General features: G+C 38.5%; 1 protein-coding gene across 8 annotated transcripts in view; it reads left to right on the top strand.

The window, feature by feature from the left end:
* The window catches only part of Spag9 (sperm associated antigen 9), a 129,474-nt gene extending 115,222 nt beyond the window's left edge, over nucleotides 1-14,252 (top strand). For 5 of the 8 annotated variants that reach the window (XM_085695669.2, XM_085695668.2, XM_048446903.3 and 2 more), the window contains 5 exons: nucleotides 258-371; nucleotides 1,462-1,500; nucleotides 2,383-2,559; nucleotides 4,854-5,003; nucleotides 10,828-14,252. In XM_085695669.2, coding sequence (XP_085551795.1) covers nucleotides 258-371; nucleotides 1,462-1,500; nucleotides 2,383-2,559; nucleotides 4,854-5,003; nucleotides 10,828-10,943 — 596 coding nt within the window. In that variant the 3' untranslated portion in view covers nucleotides 10,944-14,252. The remainder of the gene's footprint in view (nucleotides 1-257; nucleotides 372-1,461; nucleotides 1,501-2,382; nucleotides 2,560-4,853; nucleotides 5,004-10,827) is intronic. The other 3 variants (XM_048446902.3, XM_048446907.3, XM_048446913.3) reach the window with 1 other exon arrangement.
* The last annotated feature ends 201 nt before the right edge of the window (nucleotides 14,253-14,453 follow it).

The raw sequence follows: 14,453 nt of genomic DNA, 5'->3' as shown, positions 1-14,453 counted from the left end.
CAACCCCAGCACTCGCCTGTAATTGCACCATTTGTGAGTTAAAGGAAGAAGGATCACAAGTTCAGAGTTGTCCTTGGCTACATAGTTAGTTCAAAACCACCCTAGTTGTCATACACATGCACACAAAAGAGTTTGCTTTAATGTACCTTTCCAGCAAACTTTTTCTTTGTTGTTTTTAAGTCAGAGCCTCCTAGGAATTTGGAATCTGAAGCCCTCTAGTTTTTCAATAAACTGTTCTTTCACTCCTTCCCCTACAGGTACTGGAAAACTGGGCTTCTCTTTTGTGAGGATAACAGCTCTTATGGTGTCTTGCAATCGTTTGTGGGTGGGGACAGGAAACGGTGTCATTATCTCCATCCCATTGACAGAAAGTAAGTATATTTTAAAATAACTGTCGCAAGTCAAAGAATTGCAGGAAATAGTGATGCCCATAATTCATAATTAAAGGAATTATTTAGACTTTGGCAAATCTGTGACAATGCAGAAATCAGTTTACAAACTACAGTATTATCTTGTAAGTATCTGGACCAGTGTCCATATTTAGTGTTCTCACTGTTGGAAGCTCTTCTTCTCAAGTCAGGAGTCAGCCCTATTTCACCTTTAAAGTAAAATGTCCATTTCTCTTCAGCTTTATTATACCAATATTCAGAAACACTACATTCCATTCATCATAGTTTAACTCACTCTGGCTAATAGTTATGGCTATCCCATTTGTTGTATTTGAGATTCTTTTTTTTTTTTTTAACTTGTGGAAGTCTCAGGAGATCACTGAGCCTTTCCTTATACTGAAGAAAGGCAGTCTGTTTGAACGGAATGTGCTTTATTATTTTGGAGAAAAAAATTGGAGCTTGTATGTTCCGCATATGACATTCCATTACACTGATCATACATTAAGTGTTTTTGCAGTTTTGCAAACTGCACAGGCGAGGAATAGTTTGGGGGAAGAAAGCACCTTAAGTCCATCAAATACATTATTAAATTCCCTTGTTCAGTGGAAGAGAAGAAAGAATACCAGAAGGTGAATTTGAAGCCCTTGAAGAATCTATGTTCTCAATATCTCCTTGTTTTTGTGCAGTTACTTACAGGGCTACCTATTCAGAGTACTTCTTAAAACTTAAGACATTCTAAGATGTCTGGATTACCTTCTCGCCTTGAGAGAGAGCTGCATTTTAGCATAATTATTTAAAGGTAGTTTCTTTTGGATAGGCTAAGAGAGAATTTTCTATGCACTCCGCAGCATTTTTCTGTTTTACTGGAACGACTTCATGAAATAATAAATGATTGTTTTTGAGCAGAGGATTTGTAGAGACCTTGGAAAGCACATTACGTTATTTGGTGTTCTGCCAGGTTGGCGTAATTCAGTAGGGCCACATAGAAGAAACCCGAGTGGCAGCTCACAGTAACGCTTCTCCTTCCTGTCGTGCACCTCCCCATGTCCCCTTTCCTCCTTTCTCACTTTAGCCGTAATCCTCCACCAGGGACGTTTACTGGGGCTGAGGGGTAAGTGCAGATCCGGAACCAAACTCTCCTTCCTGGCTTCTTGGAGCCACTGGAGGCTGTCTCCTCCTATCCTATCTAGAACACCCTCTTGAATGTTGTCCAGTGTCACCCACTTGCAGTCACTGCATTGCAGCAGGTGTTTTGTTTTGTTTTACTTTAAACGTTTCTTACATAGCCACCAACTGCTCAGCAGCTTAGTCTATTGATCATCTTTTGTTGCAGCTAAACTTTCTTTCAGACTTGGTTTTTCTTCCAATAAAAACATGAAACATCTCTTAAAACTGTCATTAATCTACATTATTTACTCTTGTTACCGATCATGTTTCTTTCATTCACTTACCCATGGAAGCAGGGGCATTTTGTAAGTCTGGCCTTTCTATAGAACTCCAGCAAACTGTCAGCAAACCTTGTCATAAATGCAAGCTTCTTTGTGGTGATGCCTGGGTTCTTCAAAGCAAAGCTTTCCCACCCCTTCCCACAGTGAAAAAAATCAGAAGATAAACTGTAAACATCTTATTTAAGAACATACTTATGCACTTCAGTATGTAATGCGTAGTTCCCTTTAATAAGGACTAAAAAGCAAAACTAAATAGATTTGACTACAATTCAATTCTGCTTTGTTTATTATGATGATTTCCCTCACGTTGATAGAAGCTTAGTTATTGCTAGACTGGCAAAATCCCCTATTCCATTACTGAGGTACTTAAAAATAACTAGCATGCTGTATCTCTTTCCAGCTTTGCCTTGAGCTGGCGTTGCTGCACTTACGTTATCTCAACTGGCTGTAGCTCTTAGATAATATCATAAGAATTAACCAGTAACCTCTTACATCAGTACTGTTTTCTAGAAGAAAATACTTGGTATTTGGTTTTTCTGTTGCAGCAAATAAAACCTCAGGGGCTCCAGGTAATCGTCCTGGAAGTGTAATCCGTGTCTATGGTGATGAAAACAGTGATAAAGTGACTCCAGGGACGTTTATACCCTACTGTTCAATGGCACATGCACAGCTTTGTTTCCATGGGCACCGGGATGCTGTGAAATTCTTTGTGGCAGTCCCAGGTGAGTTAGATTTTCCATTGAGGCATCCATGCCATTGTGTCTGTCTTCCTGTGTTTTACCACCTTTTCAAACACTAACTTACTATGGTTACCCACAATTTCAGGACAGTACATAAGGAAGTTCTGTAATGGAGATGTGATTGGAGTAAAGTAGATTACTTGAATGGAGTGATTTAGCAATCTCTCCCTACTCCCTAAAGCAGATATTTTGGGGGTACTGCTTACTTTTGAAAATCAATGGCAATATTTTGTCACAGTATATCAGTCAAAGTCATCATATGATTGTGTTCTGCTAATTCCCAAAGACATGTGGTCTGAGATTTGACCGAAGGACAGCAGATTCTGAAAAGGGAAAAAAAGTATCTCACAGTCAAAGCTTTTGCTCTCTCTCTCTCTCTCTCTCTCTCTCTCTCTCTCTCTCTCTCTCTCTCTTTCTTTGTATTTCTTTATTGATATTTATTGAGCTCTACATTTTTCTCTGCTCCCCTCCCTGCCTCCTTCCTCCCTCCTTCAATCCTCCCCCAAGGTCCCCATGCTCCCAATTTACTCAGGAGATCTTGTTTTTTTTCTACTTCCTACTTCTCATGTAGATTATATCTATGTAAGTCTCTCACTGCTGCATTGTTGTCTAAGTTCTCTGGGATTGTGGTTTGTAGGCTGGCTTTCTTTGGTCAAAGCATTCTTTATCTCTCTCACACACACATGCACACACCACCCACAATTCTGGGGATTGAACATTGGCCCTCACACATGCTGGCAAGCACTCTGCTTCTGAGCTTTACCAGCCCACAGTCAAAGTTCCCCAAGTTGTTCATAGTGTGAATAATATGTAAAGGTTTCTCTCTCCTCTGCCATTTCATAATCAAAGGTTCTACCTTAGAGTTTGAACTTTAGAACAAATGGCACATTTAGCAGCAATTTTATTTGCAAATTCTTAAGTTAAAAAAAGACACTTTTCGCCGGGCGGTGGTAAGTGCACGCCTTTAATCCCAGCACTCGAGAGGCAGAGGCAGGTGGATCTCTGTGAGTTTGAGGTCAGCCTGGTCTACAAGAGCTAGTTCCAGGACTACACAGAGAAACCCTGTCTCAAAAAAAAAAAAAAAAAAAGACAAACTTTTCTTAACTATAAAGCAAAGGGCATATATTTGAAATAGATTTAAAATATTATGAATATTATGTTACTTTTCTGTTGCTGTAATAAAATACCATGACCAAGACAACTTATAGAAAGAGTTCCAGAGGGTTGGGGACCATAACAGTAGAGACAGTGTAACAGCAGGCAGCTGAGAAAATCACAGCTTGTCTTTTTTTTTTGAGACAGGGTTTCTCTGTGTAGCACTAGCTGCCCTGAAGTGGTATAGAATAGGCTGGGATTAAAGGCATGTGTCACCATGCTTCAGCCATGAAACAGAGAGAACAAGCTGAAATAGAGCAAAGTTATGAACTTTCCTTCCCCTAGTGATATACTTTCTCTAACAAGACTGCACCACATTCCTAAACAGTGCCACTAACTGAGAACCATGTGTTCAAATAACCTGACCCTATAAGCAACATTTTTTATTCAAACTACCACAGATATGTCAATTCCTAGTCTTAAATGTAGATTTCTGTCTTAAATCCAAATGTTTACCTTTAAGAGGGAAACTTTCTATTGCCCCTCAGATCAAAAAGTAGAACAATATAATTTGGAGCAGGTAATTTAACATCCACCTTGCCATACATGTGTCTCACCTTGGATTTTGAAGATCATATGTTCCTGTTTACTGTGAAATTAGTTTACTCAAGATTTTTAAATTAGTCTCATAAAATTTTATTTAATGGTTTTCTGATAATGTAAAATCTCAGTGTTCCTAACACTGTATACTGGGGTATACAGTAGTATATATTGTATACACTGTATACAGTAGTATATATTGACCCCCCCCCAGTCAATAAATATTTACCTTTTTATTTTTCTAACTTTTGAGGCTGGCTTTTATTGCATCCTTGGAAGTCCTCAAACTCACTACATTGATCAGACTGGCTTTCAACTCACAGAGTTAATCCTGCCTCTGTTTCCTGCGCCCTTAAACACAATTAGGACATTGTCCAGCTTAACTTTATTGAATCAAGATTTCATTAATCTGCTAATGAAACCCATGACTGTCCTCCTGCCACACCCTTCCTAGTGCTGCAATCATAGGCATGAGTCAACCTTATCTTTTGTTTAACTTCAAAAAGGTAAGGAAAAAAATAACATCCCCTACCTTTGTCTGTGATAAGTAATATTCACTGTTCCATTCCTATACAAAATAGGTCAGGTCATTAACCCACAGAGTGGCAGTGGCGGAGCAGATCTAACAGCTGACAAAGCAGGGCCATCTGCACAGGAGACCAGTAGCCAGACACCCTTGAAGTCTATGCTTGTCATCAGTGGGGGAGAAGGCTACATTGACTTCCGGATGGGTAAGTCTTCTGTTCTCAGAGGTCAGTTTCCACTGTGCTCTGTGAGTTGGGTTTTCACCCATAGTGAATAAGAAAGCACTCTGATAATGACTTCTAAGTTCTCTTTCAATATTTTACTTGAAGAAGTATCGCATGTCTTTCTGTCTATACATACATACTGTATATGTGTGTGTGTATGTGTTTCTTTCATACCAGATGTATTCATTTGAAAGAGCATTATAAATTGCAAATGGCTATATATTAAGGTTTGGCTGAAGAGCTGAAGAATTGTAATCATAAGGCTTTGAACAACTCTACTCTCCCAGGATCTGTTTTCTCACCCACAAAAGGAAGAAATAAAAATGCTTAATAAAACATTGTTTATCTGTTCTCTTTCTCAACTTGTGCCTATCAGCCTTAAACGTAAGATGTTGAAACAAATCAGTTACTAGTTCCCTTTTAATAGATGATGATGATGATGATGGTTATGATTATTAGTCTTTTTGAGACAAGGTCTCTCTATTATGCTGTCCTGAAGCTGGCTCATGTGGACTAGGCTGGCCCCAATCAAACTCACAGAATACACCTGCCTCTGCCTCCCAGGCACTGGGACTAAAGGCGTGTGGCACACCGGCCACCTCCTTCTGATAGGTTTTTATAGAACAGTACAGAGCGAAAGCAGTTAACAAGTTCAGATGTTGCAAATGCTCTGGTGGGGAGTTGTCAGCTCTTCCCATGGTGAGAATATAGAAGAAGCAATGCTTAAACTGAATCAGTATCAAATAGTGGTAGCCTGAAGGGTTGCATTGGGGCAGGAACTGGTAAGAGTGAAGATTAGCAGCTCCTGGCTTTAAAAAAAAAAATGACTTAATTGAGGTGATTTGTTTCATTTGCTTGTTGTGTAAGGTTCGTTGGTTTTTTTTCAGTGTTGGGTATTGAAACCAATACTTCATACATTTTAAACAAATGCTTTAACACTGAGCATTTCCCCATCTTACTAAAAATCTAGAAAAGTAAAACCATCTTAGTTGAAGAAAATATTTTAAAAAGATGAGAGCAGAGAGTACAAAGTTCTCTAGAAAGGAAGATAAGTTAAGGAAGAGCTTCATATACTGTATATACTTGTGGGAAAGAAGGAAAAAAGAAACAAAGTATTTTCCTAAGTATCCCTTAGGTAGGGTTTCTATTGCTATGAAGAGACCATGACCAGGGCAGCTGTTATAAAGGAAGCAGCACTTAATTGGGACTGTCTTGTAGTTCAGAGGTTTAGTCCATTGTTATCATGTAGTAAAATGGAGAGAGCGGGCTGCTTTTTGTTCTGCCCAGCTCCCTGCCACCCCCCTAGCTTTACCCGAAATAATTACACAGAAACTGTATTCATTTAAACACTGCCTGGCCCGTTATATCTATAGCCTCTTATTGGCTAACTCTCACATCTTGACTAACCCATTTCTAATAATCTGTATGTCACCACAAGGTCGTGGCTTACCAGCATGAGTCTAGCCAGCGTCCATCTCGGGAAGGGGAATCATGGCATCTGACTGACTCTGCTTTCTTTTTCCCAGCATCCTGTTCTGTCTACTCCACCCACCTAAGGGTGCTTATCAAAAGGCCAAGGCAGCTTCTTTATTTAACCAATGAAAGTAAAACATAGACAGAAGGCCTACCTACTCCATTTCCCCATTTTTTGTTTAAACAAAAAGGAAGGCTTTAACTTTAACATAGTAAAATTACATATAAAAAACAGTTATCAAGCAAGAATTACAATTACAATATTTATATCTACTTTATCTTTTATCATAACTAAGGAAAACTATAACTATCTATTTATTCTCCAGCTCCATCAAAGACTCCAGAAGGATATAATACTACCTAAGTAAATAAGTAATAAGCAACTTCCAAACTCTAGAAATAACAGAGACATCTCACTGCCTGGACAGTCACCCAGAGTTTTTTTGTACTGTTGGGGCATCCATCTTCGGCCTTCAGACCCATAGTATCCAGCAGACATTTCCATGAAGCAGGAAATTTCAAAGACAGTTCAGTCACTTTCTTCTGTATCCTGCAGAATGTCTTGCAGACTTTTTCATGAATCAGGAACCCTGAAAGACCATCTCACCTTTAGGCAAGTTCAGCAGTCCTCTCTCTGTGGGTTCTTTGTGTCCCAAAGACACATCAGTCCAAGCAAGAGCAGTTTCTTGCCCAAATGGCTAACCAACTCCATAAGGAGCCTCTTCAATGCCCATCTTCCTCTTGAAGTAGATTGGTGCTGCCAGGAGCAGATGTGTCTCATTGTCATGAAAACCCTAAGTTATTAAAACACTAAATACCATATTCTGTGGTCTTTGAAAGATATGAAGAATGCCTATCTGAAATATAGCTATGCACATCTAGAAAATCTAACTAACTTGACTACAAACTTGACTATTATAGATGATTATCTATTAACCTATATTTCCTAATTATACATTACATTTTTAAATGAACTACACAATCATAATACCTTAGTCAAGATCAGAAATACATATACATATAACAAAATTGACCTTAAACTTGTATCAAGATTTATACCAATGTAAATTATTCATATCTATATCATTATCATGGTGGGGAACAGATGTGACACTGCTGGACAAGGAGCCAAGAGGCAGAGAGAGAAAATAAACCTCTGAGCCCACCCCCTCCAATAAGGCCACACCTCCAACACTACTCCGTATGAATCTATGGGGGCCATTTTCATTCAGACCACCGCACCAAGTAAAGTTGGTGCTTATCCTTCAAGCAAAGGAAGGTTGCAGGACTTGAAATGAAGGAGCAATGCTGTTAGGTTTGGGTAGAAGGTATTTAGGTTCAAGACAAGATGTGGAAATGAGTTAGAAAAAGGGAATATTTGAGTCCGCTGGTAATCGCCATCCACTGAGACAGAAGCAGCATGATGAGGAACTGTTAGCTGTAGATGTGGAGAGTCTTGTGTTCACACAGAGCACTACCTAAATGGAAGCATCCTGAAGACAGAAAAGGAAAAAGAAGTACTGTCAAAATAGATGTTTGCCCACCACTAAGAAAGGCAGTAATAATAATAATAAGATAATAATAATAATAATAATAAGAGTCTTAGTAATTTAATGATTTCTCAAACGCAAGTTATTAAATGTTTGTAGAGAATGTAATAAAGATGTCTATCATGATAGAAAATGTAGTGTCTTAATCAGTGACAGTGTGCTACATGTGGCCAGTATAAACCAGGACATATAATGTCAAATGCTCTTAGTGTACTTCTGTGGGGCCATGGTATTAATGAAAAGTTTAGTGATTGCTGCCAGCAAGAACAGCAGACTATCAAAGCATTTAAAATAATTGACCACTGGCACAGGAATGTTTTATGAAAAGGAATTGTAGGGACTCTCCTTAGGGTGATTTTTGTAGCTTTTTCTCGGAGTGTTGTGTGGCAGTTGGAATCATACTAAAGATATTCTAGTCAAATCTTTGCAGTTTTCCACCTCCGCTAAATGCTTTCCGTTGCAGATTCTGAAAATAGCATACAAATTTCTTAGCCAGGTTTGGCAACCACTCTAGCAATCCAGCCTGGAAAATACACTTGGGTGTTTTTTTGCTTTTTTTTTTCCGGGAGGGGTGTTTTTAAGCAAACGCCAGTTTTAATAGTCAGTATATTGCTTTTAAAACAAAACATGGTAACACACACCTTTAATATCAGCATCTTGCGAGGCAGAGACAGGTAGAGAGAGCCTGGGCTGCATAGTGAGTTCTAGGACATCAGGAATACAAAGTGAACCACTGTCTTTAAAGAACAAAACAATAACAACAGAAACACCTTGAATTCAATGTTGTTGCTGTTCTTATTCATTTTAGTAGCGTTTTTGTCGTTTTTTATTTGTTTGTTTGTGTTTCGAGACAGTGTTTCTCTGTGTAACAGTCCTGGCTGTCCTGGAACTCACTTTGTAGACCCTGGTGAACTCACTGAGATCCGCCTGCCTCTACCTCCCAAGTGCTGGGATTAAAGGCATGCACCCCACTGCCTCATTTTTATAGTGTTTTAACAATAAGGAATTTATCAAAGCAGTAAGGACTTAGGTTAAATTAAATAATTTAGGGATCCTGGGGAACAAGATATATTATGTTTTCAAAACAGCTCAGAAAGCAAGAAACCAGAAGCCTTTGTCTCAGCCACTTAGTCTTCACCATTGTAGTTTGCTTCTGTTGTTTTTTGAAATACGGGTTTATTGTGTAGCCCTGCTGGCTTATAATTGACTGTCTAGACTAGGCTGGCCTGGAACTCACTGAAGTTTTGCCCATCTTTGCTTACAGAGTGTCAGGATTAAAAGCAAACTCCACAAAACCTGGCTCATTGTAAAGTTTTTAAATTTAAGATCCAAACTTAGAGGGCTGGAGCGATGGCGCAGAGGTTAAGAGTGCTGGTTGCTCTTCCAGAGGCCCTGAGTTCAGTTCCCAGCAACCACATGGTGGCTCTCAGCCATCTATAGTGAGATCTGGTGCCCTCTTCTGGCCTGCAGATGTAATGCAGGCAGAACGTATACATAGAAATAAATCTTTTAAAAACAAACAAACATGGTCCCGGAGACACAACTCAGTAGCTAAGAGCCCTGACTGCTCTTCCAGAGAACCTTTGTTTATTCCTGACACCCACATGGAGGTTTTCTCCAGTCCCATAGGATCTGATGCCCTCTTCTGGCCTTTGGAGAAACTGACTTTTGACCTGAGCATGTTATCCATATTTTGCCTTTGCTGTGAAAAAGTCATTGGGGGTAGGGGGAAAGGAAAATGGCTTGCATAGAAAAGTGCATATATTCAGTTACTCCCTTCCTCTATTTCTAGTCAGTGGTGCCATTTTCTTTTGCGAAATTCAAATGGAAACATTACAAAATCCCAGTACATCAGTGGAATATCTTTGTTTCTTAGTGTGCACATTTTTAGGATTCTGCTGAAGAATTAATTCATCCCACTAAACAAGTTGTCAGCTAGATTGTACCAGAATAACGTTGCTGTGCACAGCAGAGCTGACTACTGCAAGCTTGTGGAGAGGAACTGCAGTGCCTGTTCAGTACTCAGTGTCTCAGCTGGAGAACTCTACCTCTGATCTCCAAGAATCAGTATAACATCCTGGGTCTTAGTATGTTCCATATTTATTATGCTTTCTTAATTTGAAATAAGCAAGAGTAGAATATTCATTTTGGACAAACACAGAGCTAGATACATCGCTCTTTTTGTCTCCCATTTCTGTTATCATAGTGAACAGACATATTGTGATGACTGTCAGCATAGTATTGTGAACTAGCTTTCATGAATGAAAGGCAAAAGGAATTTCAGAAATCATGCAGTGGTTTGAGTGAAGATTCAGATTTTGGTATTTTTTTGTCATTATTACATTTAGCGTACATACAATATGGAGATCAGAGGGCAGTTTGCATGAATAGGTTATCTGCTTTCACCATGGGTGGCAAAGGTTTTTACCCACTGAGCTATCTCACTGGCCCCTAACTCTTCTTTTGCTTTTTATTTTTTCATTTTTGCATGCATGTGTGCCCTTTGAAACCAGAAAAGGAAGTCAGATCCCTTGGAACTATAGTTATAGATGGTTTTGAGCTGCCCAATATGGGTACTGGGAGCCAAACTCAGGTCCTCCAGAAGACCAGAAAGTGCTCTTAATCTTTTAGCCATTTCTCCAGCTTCCTGGTATTCTTTACTGTGTTCTCTGCACTAGAAGTCAAACAAACAAATCATCTTCATAGGCTAATTGTGAGTCCAGTTCACATCATTCTGTATTTTCTGCTTCTAAGCTAACTTCAGTTTCCTTATGATCCATTAGGTGATGAAGGTGGAGAATCTGAACTTCTTGGAGAGGATCTTCCACTGGAACCTTCGGTCACCAAAGCAGAAAGGAGTCACCTGATAGTGTGGCAAGTGATGTGCGGCAATGAATGAGTCCATAAGAGACAGGCGGAGATGAGGAAGCTGCCTCTTCTGCATGATTTATTTTCCCTTCCCCCTTATTTAAATGCTCTTTTTGTGAAAGACGTTTCACCACACAATATGTGAGCATTTTTTTCCCCCTGCTACCTTTATATTACAAAATCTGTCCTATGGTAACAATACAGAAGAGCGAGCTAGTTTACTGCACCAGTGTTAATAGGCAATTTCAGTATATCATGAACAAATCAAAGGATGTTTACTTTCTGCAAACTGGTGAATTACAGAAAGCAATCCAGATGTGGTTTGCTCTGCCACAATCTAATGTCACTCACTTAATTGATAAGGTCACTTTTTAGCTGTCACTAATAATGGAACTAATGGAAAAGACTTAATAAATGAAACTGTACCATGAAGTACAGAGTATAGAGTTTTCCCCAGTGTATTATAGAATTGACACACTAATAACAGATGGATTATCAGGATTTATCTAAATGTCCCAAGAGGGCTAAAAGCTAACTGTAAATTACTTTAACTTTCACTTTCAATTCTGACAAATCTTGTTTATATGGTATATAAAACTTTGTTTTCATCAGATTTGGTGGGGTTTTATATTAAAGAAATTAAGGTTACACTATTTAAATAAAATTTCTTGTTCCTATCTCATTAGAACTCTAAAGTTTATGAAGCCTGCTTCTCTGAATTTCTCATTTTTTAGATTGGTTTCACCCATTTTCATACTGACATTTAAGTAATGTATTATTTGAAGTTTAGGAACTATTCTGGGAAGCACAGAGAGCACTTCAGTACTGGAGGATGTTCTCCGAGGAGATCGTGTTATGTACTCTTGTCCTAGAGGATGGTGGTAGTTGATTCAGGTTTTTCCATGGAAAAATGTACCTGTTAGCCAGATACTAGGCTGCTCTTAAACTGTTAAGGAGGGGACACTGTGGTGACTGTGGAGTCGACCTAATTAGCTGACAGCAGAATGATTAGGAAAATTGATTTATTTTGTTCTGTATAAGACTACCAAGCAGCTATTGTTTGCTTGGTATAAATAACACTTCAATGTTTGCATACTTGTCGTCTTAAAACGGCATCTTCAAAGAGAAATGCTGCACAGCCAGCAAAGTCAGCATTAATCTTTTCATTCATAGTATCCATTTGAAAAAGTGGGTTTAAATCTAATTTTAACTAATAACCTTTTGAGTTTTCAAAAACCGTGATCTATATGGTTTTTTCCTGAAATTCCTAAAATGTATGATTTACCATTTCTTACCCATTGTTTGTTACAAAGTTAAACATAATTTTATGTGCTATTTTAAAAATAAAAACATACAGGAAACAGGTTCTTCAGTTTTCTTGGAAGGACCAGATCACTTCATAGACAAGATATCAAACACAAGTCTCTAATTGTCTAAGCATTCTTAAGTACCAAGGAACTCCAAGGAACTGTTTCCCCAGACTGTGACACGGAGATATCTGTAAAAAGTATACCAGTGATTTTGTTTGCATATATGTGGTTAGGCTAGATCCTAAAACACATGAGACTTAATGAGCCTGGGAGGCTTTTGTATCAATAAGCACATTGGGCACATTTTAAAATTGTGGCCTGTATGTTTTAAAAGAAAAACACCTGTTTTGATAAAGCTGTATAGAGGATAATACTTTGTTTGATCTATATATTAATTTTTCTTCAGAGCTGACCACTTTTCCATCGCTTGTTTGCTATATCTTTATTTTAAATATGAGTCATTTGAGGCGAATACTTAAAAAAGCATTATTAACCTTTATTGGAAATGTTGTAAAAATTCATAAAGAGACACCAAAGTTTCTGGAACTTTTAATCCCACAAAGTCAGTGTCCTAGAGTCAGACACCCTTATCATTGTTCAGAAGCTCTTTACATGTGTGTGTGGTCCGATGGAAACCAGGAAACCAGGAGCTAAAGAAGAAACATGCAAATGTGTTGGTACCCTGGTTAGAATTGTTTCTTTGAAACTTCGTGAGGTTGACTTCACTCACAGGCTGTAGGTATGTGGTGATTTTAGCTAATGATCCCAAATCACTGTGGCCCTGTGGACTCATTTCAGGGACCGGAGAGAGCAGATGCACTGTACAGCTTGTTTTAAGGGCTGTGCTTGTATTGATAATTTTGCTTCTCTTTTTCCCCCCATAACACATATATTCTTGCGATGTTTTTTTTGATCAAGGGGGTAATCTTTGGAAGAAATACCAGAATGTGAGCTGTTCACAGGCAGTAAAGAGGTATAAGCTGTCATAGCCTCTCAGGGCAGAGGAGGCTTGAGTGTCTCTGGGCAGTCTCCCATGTTAAAAACTTAGAGGAAGATGGCAGAGTCCTGAGAGTTCTCATTTTGTTACATCTGGGTTATATATGAAGGTGAACTACATGAAATTATCAATGCACAGCCATAGCTGGTCTATAAAAAGAGCAGCAGCATATGTCTCAACCTGTCACTTACTAGGAATGTAGGTTAAAATCTCTAGGAGGCTAAAGGAAACTTTTCTAGAAAGTCAGTATTGAGACTATGTTTCTCTATCTGGTGTAGATCCAAACTGATAAAATAATAATGTATCTCTTACAAGTTGCAGCTTGTTGGGAGTATAAAATGTTCCAGCACAGAGGGCGCAGCACACCTTTCTTCAGCTGGAATGTGTGCGAATGGAAAGGTTACAGTATAGGCTCAGTTGTAGCATTGTTCATCTCATGAGTTTGAGAGAAGACTTAACATGCAGCCTTTGCAACAAAACAAAATGCCTCATATTAACCTAAAAAGAATGCGTGTCTTACAAATGCCAGGGAGATGGATATTTATTTCCTAGTAAGTATTATGACTATTACCAAAGGACTCAACCAGATTTAGGGTTCTTCTTAATTGATCATGTTAGGAAAGGGGTTGATGGTGTCCCATTTGGACGCATGGGAAGAGAAGGAAATAAATGTTGAAATCATAAATGCTTTTCTAACAGGGTTGTGCTGTTCTGTAACACTAATTGTCTTTTTTCTCTTAATAAGAATGAAGTTTTATTAATAATCTTGTCATTTATTTCTCAATATTTGAATATGTTTTAACTGTTTATGTCCTAAATTTCTTTTTGTCCTAGACATCAGAACTTTACTTGCCTCATAAGATTGGGTTCTAGTGTCCCATTTGCTGTCTCTTAGAGGCCGAGGCTTCGTTTCTATGAGTAAAAAGCTCATTAGCGATGTAGTTATTTCAGTATTTATTTCTATTACGGAATCCCTGGGATTCAGAATGTAACTTTGTACATGAAATATATATAAATATGTATATGAAACATGTGTGAGGTTCAGTGTGCTTTGTTTTTTATCTTTCTTGGGGCTCTAGACTTGGTTTTTATCAGAATGTCCAATAATATGTCCCATGAAACGTCATTTCTGATGTCCAAGATTGTTCTTTGGCACTGGCTAAAAAGTGATCAGTGTGACTCACGGTACAGTTGACACATGTTAGTGGTCAGGAGGGCATTCAGTTGACAGGTA

The sequence above is a fragment of the Myodes glareolus genome, chromosome 9, assembly GCF_982192425.1.
Source record: "Myodes glareolus chromosome 9, mMyoGla1.1, whole genome shotgun sequence".
NCBI lineage: Eukaryota > Metazoa > Chordata > Mammalia > Rodentia > Cricetidae > Myodes > Myodes glareolus.
The sequence above is the reverse complement of the archived record's forward strand: the minus strand, read 5'-3'. Positions and strand labels throughout refer to the sequence as shown.